This window comes from Anser anser (assembly GCF_964211835.1).
Source record: "Anser anser genome assembly, chromosome: 5".
Taxonomy (NCBI): domain Eukaryota; kingdom Metazoa; phylum Chordata; class Aves; order Anseriformes; family Anatidae; genus Anser; species Anser anser.
In genome coordinates, this window is record NC_139725.1 from 39,243,817 (window position 1) to 39,263,988 (window position 20,172).

Genomic DNA, 20,172 nt, shown 5'->3' on the forward strand with positions numbered 1-20,172 from the left:
GCCAAATATAAGGTGGACATTAAAAGAGAGCTAAAAAGGAATTTGAAGAAAAATGAGCCAAAGATTTGAACAATGTTTTGTACAGCCGTCAAAAAAAAGAAAGCTTGAAAGAAGGATAGTAGCCAGAAGGACTATAAGGGAATCAACAGAGCAATTAAAGAAGATAAGGGTATTGCTAACAAGCTAAATCATTCTTTTATATCAATCTTTGCTCAATATGTTGGAAGATACTGATTTCCAATCTGTATTTTAAACTTTCAAATAGAGGGAATAAGCAAAAGGAGCAGGTGCTGAAACACACCCATAAATTCAACAACAGCAATTCACAAAGGTTTGACGGAAAATACATCCAGAAGTTTGCATCGACGTAGTTGGTCTTCTAACAGTGGTATTTGATTCCTCTTTAAATTGGCTACAAACCTACACTATACATGGCTAAGGTTGTCAAGTACTGTACATATTTTTTAAAAAGGTCTGAATAAGAAACCACAGGGTACTGAGTCTGTCATCAATGTCAAGTCTAAAGATGCTAAAGTACACAGCCATCCTGCCATAAAGACTAAAGTGGTGGCATATAAGAACAGTTGGAGATTTTGCAGCAGCACAGGAATTAAAAATAGGAAAACCGCGAATGTGCATACTTCTGTTTTTGAGTCTCTGGAACTATTTCACATGGAAACAAAACAAAAACCCACATTCAAGTCCTTGTCTGGATGTGGTAGTTTTGGAGATGTATTTTTCCTTTCATTTCACATCAGAAAAGTGAAGCCATTCTTAAGGTTTTTTTTTTTTTTCTTTTTTACGGAGGAAGGCAGTATCATGTAGATAATAATCCAATTATAACAGCATTTATCTGAAAGGCAGGAAAGTTTCATCTTCTGAGTTTGGACGAGGCACTTACATCCTAATAGGGCAACTCTGGCTCAATCTCTTGTTCTCTGGTTTATTAAGAATTTCCACCACACAGAAGCCTTTTGCTCAGGGAGACATTAGTTGACATTCACATATTTTACTGAGAAATTTCTCATTTCCATGTTTTGGAAGAAAGAGGGAAAAGCAAAATATAATGAGGTGCACCTTTTTTATTTTTTTTCCCCCGGCAAGAGCTCAGGCAATACATAACTCTCACAAATGTGGTTTCTTCAACCTGCTAATATTAAATCCATTACCTTTTCTCTGCTCTTCTCTGTTTGTGCAAAGCCATTGCTAATGGCTAATGATGAGATACTCATCAGAAGCATGACTGCTCTTAATTAAACCTTGCCCCATGTTCTCAGAAATACTGCTGGGAACAGAGGAGGTGGAAACCCCCTGTGGAAGACAAAATACAACTTACAAACTCTCAAAGAATAATGCTCCAAGTCTAAAATGTGTTAATGCAGCACAAAGATACATTCACTGTAGTGTTTTCCTGATGGGGAACATTTTCACTCCTTGTACAAAAAAAAAAATAAATAAAAAAATCAGGAGAGAAGAACAGTTCAACACATGAAAATACATGTGTAAGAGATATACATGCTGTGTTACGGTCATAGCTGTGTATTCACTTACATGCTGGATATGAACATTCTAGTCATCTTGCTTCTTTTCTTATGACAGAAGCATTTCTAAAACAAGATGGTGGTGTCTTTGCATTGCAGGACAATCTGAGTCAAAAGCTGATGAATAAAGTGTTAGAAGACAAACTGCACTGAGAAAGGGCCTTTTGACCGGAGCACCCGCAGTAGACACAACAACCCATCTTCGTCAGGATGCTTGCTAACATACTTTCTGCAGCTCCATCCAGGTAAGTGTTTAAAAAATTACTGTGTTGACTCAGAATTTCCATTTCATCCCCCACAGATGAGATTTCCCTGTAAAATTATAGGGCCTGGAGCCTGGAACTTCGATAATGTAATAATTCAGTTCAGTATTAGCAAACGTATAGTTCAATATACCACTGCCCTGTAGGCCTGGGAGATTACAGGCTTTCCAGTGAGAATGAAGAGCACTTTGCTTCTAGCCTTCAAAGTGCTGAAATACAAGATCTAAAAATCACAACACTAGTATATAAAAATGCTATTTCAGGTCATTGACAGAAGTGAGTAATGCTTTATTAGTTAAACTTTTGTCACTGTACAGAGCAAGAGTCACTTACATAGTTAGCTCCTTAGGGGAGCATTTTTCCTGTTGTCTAGATTAGTGTAGTCCTTGGTGATCAACAGCACTCTAAAATACTAACAAATAATTCTCTAGAAATAAAACATTATCACAGGAGTTTTATAAAATATGTAATCTTACTGCTATTAAGCTTTTAAAATCTTTTTAAGATAGTCTAAAAACATGGTAGTATAATGTATGTACTATAAACAGGCAAGTGATATTACTCATACTTCTAACACTGTATGTATTTACCTACAGAAAAGAGGATGTGTACACACATAACTTTATCGGGATGTAATGCTACACAGTCTTACTAGCACAAGTCCAGAAGCAATGCTTCTGCAATACTGCATGTAGATTAGTAATTAGAAAATTCTGCCACTACATTACAATGGTCCTAAACTTCACCTACTTGCATAGAGGCAGCTTGTGGGTCCACATGGTATTTTTTATGATTTCTGGTTCAAAACCAACTTGGATGTTTCTGCACTGACACAGATTATGTCCAGAAAAATGAAGCCCTGTAACCAGAAAACAGACCTGCCTGCCTCAGGCTGCAGATTCTCACTAGCGCTGTGCACTGTTTCAGTAGGAAAGTAATAGTAATGCTAGGGTTTGAGGATATTAAAAAACAAAAAGATGAAGAGGAACTACTTAAGATGTGTTTGTGATGACAGAGGTCTTATCTGTAGTACCTATTTCATTTCTAGGGGGAAGATCCTCATCTTCATGACTGGGATACCTCTCCTTCCGGTCAAGCAGAAGAAAATAAATCATTTTCTCTTGGTTTTCTCTGAAAAAAAATGAAAATATCTTTAAATTTGAAGATAAAAAAGCAACAATGTGTAAATAAACCTTTCCCATCAAACAAATAGTTACAGTTATTCTAAATAAGCTGGAAATGCCTGCCAACTAGATATATAACCCACAAAGCTTTTGAGAACCTTGCTGTCTCCAACAAGCAGCTTGTGAGAGAAGGAAATACGATTCCCACATCACGCATCTGGAACAGAGCCACAGGATAGATGAGGTAACACATCCACAAGAAGCTGGAGAGTGGCACAAGACATATTTCCTGAGCCTCTGTGTGCTCTTTCCACCACGTGTCCCTGGTAACACCTCAGGAAACACAGCAGCTCTCAGGCATAAGTTTGAAATAAGTAACAATTTGCCCACAGAGGCATATCCAACACAAATAGCAGCACCAACACCTCCCCATCTGGACTGCAAGACCCATCTTTTTGTGAAATGACCATGCCTAGCAGCAAGGGAAGAGACAACAATATTCCTCCGCTGACACCAAGTGTTAGGAAAGTTCAGTGACCCCTTGCTCCCTCCCAGAACATCACTGGCTGCTGAGCAGCTAGAGAGTGAGACGTTGCTACAAGTCCCTCATAGCAAGAGACACAGTAAAATGATTTCCACCTTTCCCCAGGTCTGTAAGCATCCCAGCCCCTGGACACCCAACTGATATTAAGACTGAGCAAGTGCTTACTCTTCTGACAACAAGTCCTGTAAGAGTTTATTTCGGTCACGGAAGCAGCCTAACGAGTGCATGCTATCTAATACGTCTGGATCGATATCCTCCAAGGAAGGGAGAGAACGAATCTGCACCTTTCGAGGGATTGGTTGCTCTGGTTCTGGCTCATTCTTACCACCTCTGCAGAGGAAAGAAGATTAGAGAGAGAAAGGGGGCAGGGAAAGAAGGAGAGAAAAGAAACATGAGTCACAAATGAACCTGTACTCTGAAACACAGCCTGCAGCAACATATGGAAATAACTTGTTAAATCCCCACTGAGAGACCAGATCTCGCAACCAGACAGATATTCTCTTCAGAAGACACCACCATGAAGGCTGAGAATGACCAGCACCTTGTGGATTTGGGTCTTTAATGAGAAATGTCTGTGTTCAGTCAGAAAAGCAGTAGGAACTTCACTTACCAGTGCCCTCATAATGTAAGCAGCTGTTCAGCATCCTAATGCCAAACATTTCTACAACACTACGTGGTTTTAGAGATGCTGTCTCATCAGCAGGCCAGACTCAGGCTGTCGGGCTGGGAAGCGCAAGCTGAACGATTCCCCCTCAAACAACGAGCTGTGAGAACAAACCCTCGCTGCATTTCACCAGCTCTTTACAACCAGCACTGCAACCATTTCGTACTTAGAAACTTCCAAGGTGATTTAAGAGATCTCACTGTTGAGGTATATATTTAACACACTTTAGAGGATTTTTTTTAGGAAACCAGTTTGTTTATTTATATTCCTAAATAAAACTCTGCTTCTCTTCAGAAATGCAAATTTGAAACTTCTGGCCCAAGCATGATGCCTGAGGTCAGTGGCAAACCTAGGAACATACATTAGTGGTAGAGCATATTACTCTTTGAAAGTAGTTAACACAGGTTTCCTGCACGATCCTCTCACTCTGTTGACTGGACTCAGGAAATGCAGATTATTTGTTGCAGTTAAAAGCCCTTATTGTAAGAAACATGTCAAGATGTCATGACATCTGTAACAGACCAAATGCTACATATTGCAGGCACCCTGGATAACCTTTGCTTTTGTTTAGCTGGGAAAGGAGCAACCTAGGTCAACTCTATCCACCTAAAGAGGTGGGTTTGGTGGTGGTGGTGTTTTGGTTGGAGAAACTGTCTATCCGGGCCCTTCGCTATTTCTCAGTGGAAGCTCTGTGTGACCTTGAGGCTTTCAAATTCTTCAGGTGAGGTCTTCCCTTTCCTTTATGTGATGTCAATGTGTGACTATCGGGTCCAGGCTGCATTTGTTGTTTATGGGGCTGATGCCTCCTTGGAGTCTCACAGAAGTCTCTATGTCTTGTGCAATGACAACATGGTCCTGAATCTAATGGCTAAATTTGGAAATCTTGTCCAACTAAAGAAATATCTTACTCCATGAGTGCCCTGTCTTTAGGAGGTAGCTACTCTTAAAGCTGGTTATTAGTCAAAGTGTGTCAAGATTTAGCTCCCAGCAGGTAATAAGCAAAGACTAGACCATAACCTTGGCTATTAAAGCCACTGATGATATTGTCATTAAGATAAATTCTTGCAGGATGGACCTTCGGACAGCAGCTGAGATTTTGTTTTTAATGATCTGGAGTTCATTTTTAGAAGGAACAGACTTCATTAATAATTTATTACATTAAAAACAGAGGTCCTTAAGGTAATTTAAGAGACTAAGAAGAAATTATTGTTTTGGAAAATTCCCAGAAATTTTGGGTTTCCTACTTGTTGCCCTAGCCTAAAGCAGAATATCACCTGCAAGCATCTTTTACAGCTATCAGCTTGGGTGCCATTTCTAGAGAGCACAACTTGGTATCTTCTGTGCAGTGAAAAGTGGCTTTTCCTTATGCCCGGCACCTGGTCAGCCTCAGACATAGGCAGGAATATTCATACCTCCTCATCAGGTACCAGAAAAATCTGCAAGAGGTGCCTCATCATTTGGCAATGCATTCAGTGCTTTGGGAAATGAAAATCACCGGTCTGTGCTGTGATTGGCATGCCTGTATTGCCTGTTCCCTTCTCAGTCTGGTAGAGAGTGACAAATTTGTTGCATTTCAACCCACATAGACATCAAACAATGTCACCCAATGAATACTGCAAATCACGTATATTTTTTAAAGGCCTGCATGAATGTAATTACTGCTTTTAAACCCTGCCTCTTTTGTGAGGAATGGTGCATACAATGGATGTGATTCCAGAACAGGGCGGACTTTTTCAGTCTCTCCATGAAATTTCCTTGTGAATCTCACTGAGATGCACATTTACATCAGAGCAAAGTGAAGCAGCACTGATACCATTCTTCTTCTGATTTTAGTAAATTTGGTACCTCCACAATTAGGGCAATAATTCAGTGTTACTGAAGTATGCATTTACCATAATAGCTAAATTTATTTGCCATCTTGCTTTAGTACAAAGAGGTGAAAACATCTGCTGTTTATTTGCTGATTGAAGATAACCTGTGCTTGAAGTAAAAATAAATGAATTAAATTAAAAAGGCTTAAAAAAACTCACTGAATTAATTTGGGTGGGAGAGTAAGAAGAACTGGAGGTTGGTGATGAAAGGTTTCTCCTTGGTTTTTCTTTTTTATAGGCTTGTGAATCATGATTTCAACTTTCAAGACCTCCTTCTCTGTCCGCTGAGACTGCAATTAAACCTTTTCCCCAGTTTTACAAAATCCTGAATATTTATTTGAAGAATTAAGTGAAATGACTTATTGGGTTCTGAGAACAACCTTCAGGTCAGCAACTTATATATGACAAAGAATAAAGATTTAACATGGGACAGTAGTGTTAAGTGAAATAAGGAGAAAATGAAAGATGTGAGCAAAACAGCTACAGTGTGCAAACACTTGTAACCACTCCTTCTCTGTCAGCATCAGTATTTCCAGGCAAAATGAATGCAAAGAGGCTGTGAAACATTACCAGATGAAAGCAGTAGAGTTTTGGAGGTGGTAAGGTTATTCACAGACTAAATTTAGCCAAAGGAGGTTAACCTCCTTAGGTCAATCCATGGCCAGTAGAGAATGAGAGAGAGAGAGCCTTAAAAATATAGCTTTAAAAAGCTATTTTGAGCAGAAACTTTGTTTTAGGCAATCTGAACAGATTTCTGGAGGAGCCTTTCTCTCTCTTTATTGACTATAGCAGGAGTGTAGGAGGCACTTGCTTTTGCAAAACTCAGCTTATACTTATGAGAATGGCCTCAGATGCCATTTCCGTCAAGCTAAAAACCTGTTCACTGTGCCAGTCATCACAGAATCTGACCTTCATCAAGAAGTGCATGAAAACGTTCTAACGCTTATGTCTGCAAAGAAAAAAATCTTCATATTTAAAATCTAGAATAAAGTCATGAAATAACACCTGCCTAATTGTGCACGTGAGCCGGGGACAATAACCCTCTGAGGCGAAAACTTCCAGGTTAAAATCTTGAGGATGGTTACAGTAATAATAGAAGTGATCAATGACATTTAATTTTATTTCCTATTCCACTTCTGATTCAAGCACAGAGAAACTGAATTCAGCTGATCTTACTCCATAAAGAAACAAAGGGGATCAGCTGTCCAGTCTTACAGAACCAGAATTTACTTCTGGAATTTCTAGTGCGATTTTACAGGAGGGCTACTTCAGATTTACAACTAGAGATTTTCCCCCTCAATTTCTCTTACATTTATCCATCAGAGCTGAAAAAAAACAAACCTGTAGCAAACAAGACTCAAGTCCTTCTCTGATTTTAAAAGGTGCCATGTCAGCCGGTAACTGTAGAGCGCATGAAAAAGCCACAGGCAGAGTGCTACCACCATTTCAGGTGAACTAAGAACAAAACATGTTATTCTACAAACTGTTGAATGCCCTTGGGTCCTACTGAAGTCAGTGAAGCCAGCAAGTGAACAGTGCCCATAAGATAGATTTAGAGAAAACAAAACAAATCAAAACAAAGGTGTTTTTTCTTCCTGGTGACAGGCTTAAATATCAGTTCATATCATCCTCAAATATTTCCCAAGAGCAATGAGAGAAGGATTATGAAGGCAGGACTTTTCTTATCACCCACCCAGGGAGTGTGTAGGAACGCTGACCCCCAGAAGCAAGTATCAAAGCATAATTTCCTTATTTAATATCTGCGAAGTATTCTCCTTAGTTTGATTGGGTTATCGTGAGTACAAACAAAAAATGTTATTTACTTAGGTTTCTTTAAATACTATTAGGGCTACACAGAGTGCAAGGTCACTTTTAAAAGCTATCAATCTTCCTTACACCCAAACCACTCAACAGGCATGTACTTTTATCACAGACCTCCTGTTTCACTGTCAAGACTGCTGCTTTTAATCAAGTCACAGAACTACTCTCACATCAACAGGTTACAAGGTCAGAAGCAGCCTCTTAGCTTGCTGTGAAGCAGTAGGGATTATGAGACAGAAAATCTCTTGTTCACAGGTGCTTACTTATCAATATAATAATTTTTGTTTCTACTTGGAAAGCCAAGATGCCAAGAAGGAACAAGCAAAAGCTTTCTTGTCAAGAAGGTATTACAAGGGATTCTCTGGAGCACTTGAAGAGCAAACCAAATACGGCTGTTAGGTTGTGGGTTTTTTCAGTGGTGATGACTTGCAGATATCTTTTTAACACAACAAGTTGGTGGACTAAATGTTTTATTTCAGACAACTGTTAGTCACTGCATACATATTTCCTAGCTTGAATCTATAGAGATGAAATTATACTAGCAGCAGAGGGTAAAAAAACCCAACACATTAGATGCCTTCCCATCCTCTGCCCCTTTCTCCACCTGTGTGAAAGCTGCTTTCAAACTCCAATCTCTCTTGTCATAGATCACGAGAATACCAGCCCCCATAACATGATTAATACTGAATGCATGCAAAAGTGAATTCAAAAAGTGTTACTTACATATACCATATGTGTTTCTGAATATGTTCTAGCTGCAAAGAAAAAGAAAACAAGGAATTAACTCTGTAAAACAAAAAAGGTAACTCCATAAGACATCCTTATTCAAGGCTTGCTTGTAGTGAGGACTAAATCCACTATTCCAGAGCTGGATCTGTGCGAACAACAGGAACTTTTTACTGCATAAAGAGCATGTTCATCCTCACCCACCCCACTGTATATGAGAATATTACTCTGGACAATGGAACAACTCAGGAGCAAATCCCAGGAAAATGTGCAAGGACGAGGCTTCACCGGCAAGTGTTTTGGCCATTTAAGTTCTTCCCTTCCTAAGCCATTCCCCTTGAAAATACAACTGAAGCTAACAAACTGCTCCTATCAGTATGTGCACAATGACTGACAGTTTACAGCAAAAGTTCATTTCTGGTTTTTATTTTGGAAAGAGAGAGAGAACGAAACAGAAACAGGTTGAAATAGACAATGTACATGAACAAAATAAAATGTGGACATGTGACATGATCTTCTGTCAGGACGCATGCTTGATTAGTGTCAGGTTTATCATTAAAATCTGAAGACCAAGTGGAATTAGGTTCTATGTCAAAAAGATACTATTTATTGTTCCAGCAGCTGAACCCCAGACTGCAAATTTATTTTGCTTCCATTTTTTCTGCTTCACATGTGAACATTTTACTATGTAATGAAGGACTGACCAAAGCTCAACAGTGGCTTTGTCCACCCATGGAAGGCATATACCAGCAAATGTTACATGATGACCACAATTCCCATGAGCAGAGGGGAAAAAAATAACATCTTTTTTCCAAGAGAAACCCCAACAGCAGGGAGAACAAACTGTTAACATTATATACTTACAGCAGAACCTTCTAATCCTGTTTTTTTGAAGCATCATCACAATAGAAAAGCACTTTTCATAGATACTCAGGGATTATTCATTATGAGAACAATATTTCTTGTATTTCCCGTTACAAACCGCCTTTGTACGTGCAGAGCAATGTGCACTCTCACTGCACACAAGCTTGTGTTTGTGCAACACGCAACTGAGAGGCAGGGGAGAGCTGGAAAAAAACTCAAGTGCTAACAGCTACACAATGAAATCGCAGGCCCATTAAACTGGTCAGGAAGAACGGAGACAGCTGTCCTGCTCCTATTACTTTCCACTTCAATTCCAGAATCAGAGAGCGAAAAAGAAAAAAAAAAAAAAAGGAATGGACAAACAACAAAATCTCACAGATAGAAAGTAAGTGTTCATCACAGAGAGGAGTGAATCAGAGGCCTCTGTGCTATGGGACAACAGCTCCTTGCCTGAATGTATGGGGTTTACATGGCAAGGTTTTGGTAGCAGGGGGCTGCAGGGGTGGCTTCTGTGAGCAGAGCCCAGCAGCTGCCCCATGTTAGATAAGAGCCAGCTCCACCTGCTCCAAAGGGACCTGCCGCTGGCCAGAGCCCAGCCATGAGCAATGTCGTTTGTCCCTCAGTGAGAGCAGATCTAAGAAAGGGAAAAAAACTGCTGCACAACTGCAGCTAGGAGAGAGGGGTGAGAACCAGTCCTGCAGCCCCTGAGGTGAGTGCAGCAGGAGGGCAGGAGGTGCTCCAGGCAGGCAGCAGCAGTTCCCCTGCGGCCTGTGGAGAGGCCCCTGGTGGAGCAGGCTGTCCCCCTGCAGCCCATGGGTCCCAAACGGAGCAGATCTCCACACTGCAGCCCGTGGAGGAGCCCCCGGTGGAGCAGGTGGATGTGGCCTGGAGGAGGCTGCGGCCCATGGAGAGCCCCCGCAGGAGCAGGCCCCAGGCCGGAGCTGCAGCCCGTGGAGAGGAGCCCACGCAGGAGCAGGGGGCCTGGGGGGAGCTGCTGCCCGTGGGGGACCCATGCTGGAGCAGTTTGCTCCTGACGAATAGGCAATAAATTATAGTAATCTCCCTACATTGAGTCTGTTTTGCCTGTGATTATAATTGTTGAGTGATCTCCCTGTCCTCATCTCAACCTTTGAGCCCCCGTTTTTTTTTCCATTTCATCGCATTTTCTCCTGCTTCCCCTTTGAGGAGGGGGAGTGAGAGAACAGTTATGGTGGAGTTCAGCTGCCCAACTGGGTAACACCACACTGGGAAGCCCAGACAATCTCAGATCAGCTCTATATGAGATAATTTTAAAAGTGAGACAGGACTTGTATCAAAAACAAAGAAACAAGGAAAGCTCAGGAAACCATGACAGAAGGTGAAACCTGCATCCTGATGTCACGTTATTTCCAGTCACAGGAACTCTGGTAGTTGGACTGAAGAGACCACAGGGCCACGTGTTTTTTTTTTTTTAATTATTACTGCTCATACTGGCATTGCATTATATGACACAGAACCCCAGTCTGTGGGCCACAGCTCTGCCACAGGGAGCCCCCATCATCACAGCTCCCCCGTATCAGGCAGTCCTTTCACTCCTGCACTACTAAGAGACAGGTGGAGTATTCATGACACACTGCCGTCTCCCCTGAGCAGCTTAATTTAAGGAGATAAGGTACATATCTATGTATGTTCCCCTAACAGACTGGAGATGCAGCTCTCTTCCTCTTGCTCTGTGCAAGCCGAGGTACAGAGCCTATTAGAAGAGTCTGTTTTGTACATCTTCCACAGGACAGGCCTGTAACATTTTTAGTTATCAAGTGCACACTACTATGAGGATCTGCTAAGGACTGTGCCTCCTTTGTTTGGTAAAACCACCCTATGAGATTAACGAATGGTTGAGGTGGGAAGGGACCTCTGGAGGTCATCTGGTCCAACCCTTGCTCAAGCAGGGACACCCAGACATGAGGTCTATCTACCATATCCAGGAGGCTTTTGAAGATCTCCGAGGAGGGAGACTCCACAAGCACTCTTTAGCAACGTGTGCCAGGGCTCTGTCACTGAATAGTAAAGAGCAGCTTCCTGTGTTCAGATGGAACCTCTTGTGTTCCAGTTTGTGCCCACTGTCTCTGGTCCTGGCACTGGGCACCACTGAAAAGAGCCTGAGATGCATATCTACTCTATTTCCTATACACCACATGGAGGATTAGAGACATTAATGATTTCAGACAAGATGCAGATGATGCAGCTAAGCAATGTCCATGTCTCTTTCATGCTTGCTTCTTCTCTTGCATTTTCTGTCTCTCTGGGTCACATTTTTCTTTTGTGCCTGCGATAGGCAGAAAACAGCACTTTGTTCTTTAAGTCAGAGAGGGGGAAGAAAGGAGGGTCACCAGTTCATGTCTTAGTCACGGAACCCTTGGGCTCCTTCGGAGAAGATATGAAAGAGAAATCCCTTCTGTCCATCCTGCTGATCAATCTCCTCCAAGCTAATTATCCCATATAGCGTTTTTCTGAAAGAGAAGTCCCATAGCACCATGATATATATCTGAAGGTGTATGAGAGCTCTCATGTGGGAACAACAATGGCTGCTGTTTACCTACACATCTGCAGTTCCATCCACATCAAAATCATTGCTGTGAAGTACTCAGGGATATCCCAGATACAGAAAGTACTCTACAAAACCAATTTCTATTCTGATTCAAATGTAATTGCATTGAAATGTTATTACAAGTGTACTTGCCGCTGCCAACATCTTCATTGCTTTTTTAAAGGTAATTAATTAATGCTTTGTTGCTTTTCATCTGCATTAAAGTGACAGAAGGGTTATGGGAGGGCGATTGGTTTTGACAAGGAGAAGTCTGTATGCTTTTTACTATGCAGTGCAGGGGAAGGAGATACACAGTGAGAGCTAATCTCACTCCTCCTGCCTTCATTTAAACACAATGTTTAAATGCATTTAAGTGACGAAGGCATTTAACAGCCCTCCCCAGAGGGTTCTTCTTGCTGTTTGCACATGAGTTTGCCAAATTTAATGCCATTTTATGGAAGTTGTTAAAATGCTGCTTCCTAATATCTCCTAGCCTCCGCAGGCAATTGCCTCATGATGCCATCTCTAAAACAACAAAACATGCTCAGATCCATTGCACATGCACAGTCAGAGGACAGACTTCTGCAAACTAAAATGCTGTGATGGAAGGAGAAAGGGAATTCCTTTATCATGGTTTTACTTAAAATACTTCCAATATATATTAACCTTGTATACTGAAGTAGCATTTAGGAGCCACACTCATAGATCCACTGTGATAAAGAGCTGTATAAATTAATCAGAAAAGGAGGTCTCCTCCCCCAAGGAGCTTACGTCTGAATTCTAAGACCGGGAACAACAGATGGAGACAGACAGGCAGATGGAAAACAAGACAGTGCTGTCTACATCCTCAGCACCGATCTCAGCAGAGTGGTTGCCAAGCTAAAAAGTTCTGACCTGATGAAAAACTTTCTCGAAGTCTGTAGATATGGATGAGGGCTTCTGGGCTTGAACTCATGTCAGTTTCCAAACTTCCCTGTCCAGAAAGTGAACAGTCTCAAACCCATCTGTGCACTAAATCAATCTACACTTCAGATCCTTGTTGTTCAGTTAGAAGATCCTCTAGTCTGGGCTTTAAACCTGCTGTATGATGTCAAGATACAGGCTTTTCCTGACCAAAGGATTCAAGCTGAGCACAAACAGCAGTGGTAGAACTATTATCTTTGTCAGTAGTAGCAGCCATACGATAGCAGCCTCTAGGGACCTTGACAAGGGCAAGGCATCACTGTGCTAAGTGCACATTGTAGGAATAGGCCTTTGGCAGCCAAAAGCATACTGCCTAAAATACATCAACTGGACAATTACCTCCATTCTACAGGTGGTGAAGTGAGATAATCTGAATGATGTGATAGGCACCTTACCAAAAGACCTTCTAGAAAAATGAAGGAAGCAAGATAAGTTTTCCCTCAGTTGTTTTTTTAACATTCTTTAGATTCTGTGCTCCAAGCAATAGAGATAACGTCATCATTAGCACGCATTAGACCCCAGGAAAAAAAAAAAGGAACATCAGAGAAGAGATTCTGAAAATTTGGGTAATTTAACTTGGCTAGTATTTCAGACTTAACATCTATGTGGACACTCAATGCAAGTTAAGTCATTTTATTCTGGAATAAAATGTCAGCACTGGGAACAGTAACAGTTTTATCATAATAGCTTATTCTGCAATAACTGATCTGCTCTGATCCAACTTACTACACATACACAGTTTTGACAATGCTCACCCATCTTTAACAGGAGAGTGGACCAAAAGCTCCTTACTCTCCCCTCTTTGCCTTTGTGTTTCTGCAGAAGAAAACATCAGTGGAGAATGCAAATGGATTCTACCACAGGAACTGTAATTCTCCACTGTAAAGATGCTGAATCATTGAAAACATCCAAGGAGAAAACATTCACTTTCCAAAGTGCACATAATCGAAAGGAACTGTATCCTGCAATACTGCAGGCACTGAGAGCACTCATTTTCTTCCATAAACCTTATCTAACTGAAAACTAGTTCACTTTGCCCTCCTGATACTACTTCTACTAGAAAGCTGTCCCAGAACCCCACTGATACAGCTAAAATGCGTTTTCCAATTTCCAGCCTACTTTCACATCAGGCTATTTGACATACATGTGTTTTTGTGACAGTATCTTCCTTTAGTTTAAATAAACCTCTCCTTGGTAATTACCTCTAATGCATATGAGGATGACTAGTGCATCCTCTCTCACACATCACCTGGGTACACTAAGTCGAGCTCTTTTAGACTGTTATTCAGACAAGCTCTCTCCAGTTCTGACCACCTTAGTATTCATCCTTTACACCACTGCCAGTTTGATTTAATCTTTCCTGAATACAGGTGGTCAGAAATACCACGCCCAGAAGCTAGGATCTCCTTTTGCAGCCTACTGAAAGAAAAACATGGATTCTTTTACTCAAAGTATGTTTGTACTCAAAGTATGGTAATCAAGCCCAGTAAAGGAGTGTGGTCAGGCACATCCCACTGTCTGTTCTTCAGGTTACATAACACATGGTGAGCATGAAGATTATTCCACTAAGAAATAATGAACTCTTCTTTCCATAAATGAATCATATACACTGAAAAGTAATGCCAATTTCTGAAGGCAGGAAAGGGCCAGCAACAATAATTCCGAGTACTCTCCTCTCCATTAATTGTCTCAAGCTCTACCACTGAAGCCGAATGATGACAGTTGAATGTGAATACTAGTTCTGTTTTTGTTGATCATTTTAACAGATGGACTGGGGAAGGTGTGGGTGTGCTGTGAAATGGCAATTACTGCAGGGAGGGAAATGCAGTTGGAGGAAAAGGAAAAAAAGATATAAATCAAAAAAAAAAGAAGATACAAAGCAGAGAGAGGAAAGGAAAAATAGAAGAAAAAAATCTAGTGACCTTACATTCACTATATTTTTCTGCTGAATTCACTAGTAAGATACTGAACGAACAATCACTAATGGTAACAACTACATCTGTCCTTATAGTACCCAGGCCACAATTTTGCTCACATCTTTATATAAACATCAAATTGATTCAAGTGAGAAATTTTCCAGGAATAGAGGCTTCCAAATAAACCCATACTTATATCCTTTCTTCAGAGGACGCAGCTGAAACAGAATTCAGATCTCTCCTGGAAATAAATTCCCAGCTCCTGTGCAGTAAACAAAGAGCTCCCTTCTGCCTGGCGCTCTAAGCAACCACAACGCTAACAGCATAGAAAGGGAAGTGTGACAGCAGCAGGGACAGCAAACCAAGACCCTAAAATAATGAAAATAAGACTGCAGCTAGTAACAAAGACCAATCCTTTTTTCCTCTCATCTCTCAGCTCCTAAAGATATTTTATTTCAAATTCTTATTCACAATCTACTGGTTAGTGCTTGTCCGTAACTGATCTGTTTTCTTTCTCCCTAAGGAAATAAGAGCTTCTTTTTGATCAAGAAAAGGGGGAGATCACTATGGGACCTTGATTTACTTTAACGTTTTTCTCTCTTGTGTGTGTACAGTTTCTGTTGTATCGCATAATTCAAAACCTTCAGGCAATACTAAGAAATTGGATTGTTCTATAACAAAATTAAATCATAACAATTTGAAGAAGATCTAATGTCTGATGATCTGCTCACTGGCATACTCAAGCCATCTGCACTAAGATCTTTCAGAGAAAAATAAGAACATCTCATCTGTTCTGCATCATGCTGGTTTCCGGAGCAAGAGCAGCAATGTATGTATCTGGGAAGCAAAGGCAGTATGCTCGTCATTCAGGGGCTCGTCTACCCACCCCTTGCTGCCTTATTGCCTTGCTCTATCCAGTTTGTGAGGCAGGGAATACTGTTACATTCACCTCATGGAAAGGAAACTGAGATAGAGAAGGACTTAGTGACTTTCTCAGTCACAAAAAACACCTGTCTCACGTCTCAGGGTACAGCCCTAGCCTCTGGAGAATTCTTCGCATAAAAATACTTGAAAAAATATTGTTTTCTCACTTTCTTTAAAAATATAATGAAAAAGGGCTTTTGAAGTGCCTAACATATGTATTTATTTTTCTATCAGTGCTACTCCCATACTGCAACGTGATGGTTACTGTGTTTGCAGAGGTAAGGATACCCGTAATACCATAAAGAACTTTCTACCTACGTCACCCGTGCATGACCTGGTTTCGTAAGGAACGAAATAAAAACCTGGCTGCAGCTGCCAGGTACTATTCTTAAGAGAGTTGAGAAGGGAGCTTCAGTTCACTTCTTAGCAGACAGGTGTGTGCATCCCAAAAGCACCATCACAGCTGGTGGAGACTGATGCTGTTGTTAGCAATCTCAGCAGAGAGGCCAAGCACTGATCTGAGAGTTTATTTATAAATATTTTAGCAGACTGAAGAACCAGGAGGAGTTTTAAATTTACATTTCTTTATACATACTCCCACTCAGAATCTGTGAGCTTAGTAAATCTGCATAAAATCATCACCAGAGCCTGACAATAGGATTTACAAGGGCAATGTACCCATAAAGGCAGAAGCCTCCACTGACAAGCAGGCAATCTTACTTTCCAAAACGATTTTAATTGCTAATTTTTTTTAATTCCCCAAAACATTACCACAGTGTTAATGAAGGATACAATCACTACACAGTGCTCACCCTTGCAGGCTCTCTGTTGTAGTGACGGGATGTATCTGAGATGCAAAGATTCAATGATTCAATGCCAAATGCCAGGAGCTCAACACTGCAGGTCTAATCGTGCTCAGGACCACAGGGCACGACATGGAATAGCGAACTAGAAGGTACCCACTCTGAATGCTGCCACAGGATAATGCAGAGCACATGCAGGATAGAATACAATGCAGCTGTGTGGCATGAAGCGAGAAGCCACACTTTTGTTAGAAATGTGAAAAAAAACGTACTCTGCTTAATAGCAAAGCTTCAAAGAACTGTCCTAGCAGTTTTGACCTTCAAACAATTACATCACATCCCTGACAAACTGGTGCACCTACCAGGAGAGCCAGACTACCCAGGTGGACTCCAAAATGTGCTAATGGGTCAGTAGCACTGTGTTGACATCATGAAGGAGTTAGTCTAAATGCCCACTGTGGCATATGAGGGAGAATTATGAAGCTAGAGAAGCAACACAAAGGTAATCTGGCCCCATCATTTAAAAGAGAAGGCATCAAACTTCTTCCCCAGACTCCACTAACTCCACTCATCCTTGGTTCAGGAGGAAACACACAGGACTGGCAGCAAATCAACAAGTTTCCTTAATTATACACCCGCAACTGCAACGAAGTGACCAGTGAAGCCTTGGCCACATGGCTTGCAGCAAATGCCTTCCTACCGTGAGACGTTTCGAGGCATCCACTTCAATCATCCCCCGCAAGAGGTTCTGACAGTCCGGAGGGATAAAATGTGGCATGTGGAACACTCCACGTTTCACCTTCTCCAACAGCTGCCTCAAGTTGTCGTCATCGAACGGCAGGGCACCCTGCAGGGATGTGACAGAGTTGGGGATAGGAGAGAGGAGGGCAAGGGAGTTAGTTGGAAAGGGCAAAAGGAGAAAAGCCAAGATAAACATCATGAAAGAAAGGAAAAGAGAAAATCAGCTCATAATGAAGTATTATAATAAGTGAAACAGTCTTTTTATCCACTGAAAATAAATAATTTCTTAGTGCTGCTGTGTTTTCTCCAATGCAGGAAAAAAACTGAGGACACAGTATATATTTTTTTTAACCTTTAATTAGAAAATGACTACCAGTATAAAGCATAATACAAAATATGAAATTGCCTTTCCAGGCAAATTCAGCAAAGATGCATGGATTCACTTAAATTCAGCTCAAGCTTTTGATCTGCTGGTATTCCTCCTGGGCGTACTTTCACTGCAGCAATGTTTATCGTCTCCTTATTTTTAATCTTCCCGAGACACATTTATTGCAGACATTGGAAAGGAGGTGAACAGCATTTGAGAGACTTTCAGCAAAGAACATCCTCTTTCTGACGGAGCAGTGGAATGACACAGCTGAAAGAAACCCTAACCAACTTTAGCCTTTTGGAAGCAGCAGACGTTCTCCCTGGTTAATACACTTCATGCAGTTCCCATGCTGTGGTCAGGTCATCAGTTCCTATTGCTTCCCTACTGTAGCTCACTTACATGAATGGCTTGAGTTTTTTTAGCTGGAATTACATTTTGAATAGATCATCAGCTTGTCACAAAAAGCAGCAAAAGGCCTATCCTTGCTGCAAGGACAAAAAGGAAAAAAGAAGTTGAAATCTTTAGGATAACTCCACCGACTGAAGCCAATATCCTCTTATAGCAAGTCTGCACCTTCCTGGATGTTCTCACTTCCCTCTTTCACTGACTAATTCTGGTAGGTGCTGAGCTTCTTCGATTTCCAGGAAGGTTTGTAGGAAGTTGCAAGCTGTCAGCTGCTGTGATAATGAAGCTTTCAGTTGTCAGTGCTGGCACTGCTCTTACTACAGCGAGTATTGCATCTGTATAAGGAGGCCTGTGTCTGGTTTAGTGAGACCAACAGCTCCATTTACAGAAGCCTCAGAAAGCCCACCTGACGGCAACAGCTACTGGGCACTATTTACTTTTGTTTGTTCATTCAAGCAGCCATGAAGAAAGAGCCTCCCTGTCTTCTGCAACCAACCTCCTGAGTTACCTGCTTTTCTCCTAACCATTCCAGACTCACAGGAAAATCAATTCTGATAGTTCAGTACTTTGGCTAACACAATTTAATCCACGATGAAGACAGCAAGGCTGCTTTGTGGCATTTCCTGAAGGTAACAACTACAGCTCTTTTATTACTACCACCTGCTATTACAGCTTGAGACTTTTTGCAGGGTTTCTCCTGACATAATTAACTGGAGAGCTCTGCACTCTCTGTCAATAATAGACTTATTTCAGTCATTTTGCAGGCTCATGTATATATGTAGGAACAGATGAAGATGCTTCCCAGCAACAGACAGACACCAAATCTTGACAGAGAATCCACCTGAAAAGGAAAAGGCCACTCCCACAAGTCCTAGCCATCTTGCCACCTTCTCTTGTCTTTTCTTACAAACTCAGTAAGTCATATTAAGAGCTCATTTTATACCTCTGCTTTGTCACCCATGCAAATAGTTGCTCAAGAGCAAGAGATGAACAGGGGATACTTAGTGAGACAGTTAAAACTCTTCCCTTGCAACATCACGTTAATAAATTTTAAAATTAGAAATATCAGAAAATTTTAATAACCAAAAAAGAAAAAAGAACAAAATTTGTTAAGGTGAATTAAAGCATCATACTGAGATTATTTCACGATATCTTGATTCTAACTATTTTTAAAAATTACCAGTATAATTTCTGAAACAAAAATCCTTTCTAATTTTCAAGTATTTTAAGCCAAAATTATGAACAGAATCTAACCCTGGCAGAAATTTTTATTTTCACTGAACAAATGCTTTTGTCAAAATAAAACATTTAAGTGAAGAATTAGTAACTAGGTTTACTAATAATCATAAAAGGACATCAAAATTTGGCTTCAGGGTTGTTATTTTTGTAATTGTAGATGATCGTTCCCACTATTACAAAAAAACTAATGCACATTAAATCTATTCTCACATATACTATTAATTCTGCATGTAGTAATGTCATACTTACATGAACTTATATCTGTATTTTCCTACACTTAACCATGGAAATTGATAATATGCCAAGCCTATCTGCTTTCAGCTGGACATCCAATTATTGTATGTTTGGGAGTGTTACATTACACTGCAAATCAGAATAAATTCTGCAGAGAATTGAAACTTTGATCGAAAGACGGCTAAGTTACAAGATACTACATTTTGAATACTAAGGAAAGTATTACATCTGAGCCAGATGGGAACTAATTTAAATGTTGTACTACTGGCTTAGTTTTATATTCTCAAGTGAACCAAATAAAAACGTAGCTCAATACTTGCATGAAACAAAATTGTTGCACTTAAATCTTCTCTTGACAAAGGACTGCAGTTAATGTATGCATATACCTACTGAAATGCATATATACATACAGCAGAAAAAAACAAATGCTTCCCAAACCCAGCCATGTTTTAATCCTGTGAAGGGCAACTTATTTGACATTCTCTGTGTCCTGGAGTTGTAACCCTGTGCATTCTTTTGGGTAAAAAAAAATCAGTGTGCTTTGAATGGGGCTTTTCAAAGGGCTGCAATATTACAACACAGCAAAGAACATT

The 20,172-nt window shown here is 40.7% G+C and overlaps 1 protein-coding gene across 6 annotated transcripts in view; it reads right to left on the reverse strand.

The window, feature by feature from the left end:
* Window positions 1–20,172, reverse strand: part of BRSK2 (BR serine/threonine kinase 2) — a 308,156-nt gene that overhangs the window by 55,195 nt on the left and 232,789 nt on the right. For all 6 annotated transcript variants that reach the window (XM_083838563.1, XM_083838564.1, XM_083838565.1 and 3 more), the window contains 4 exons: window positions 17,291–17,437; window positions 8,552–8,583; window positions 3,638–3,802; window positions 2,838–2,935 (listed from right to left, as the gene is read on the reverse strand). In XM_083838563.1, coding sequence (XP_083694689.1) covers window positions 2,838–2,935; window positions 3,638–3,802; window positions 8,552–8,583; window positions 17,291–17,437 — 442 coding nt within the window. The remainder of the gene's footprint in view (window positions 1–2,837; window positions 2,936–3,637; window positions 3,803–8,551; window positions 8,584–17,290; window positions 17,438–20,172) is intronic.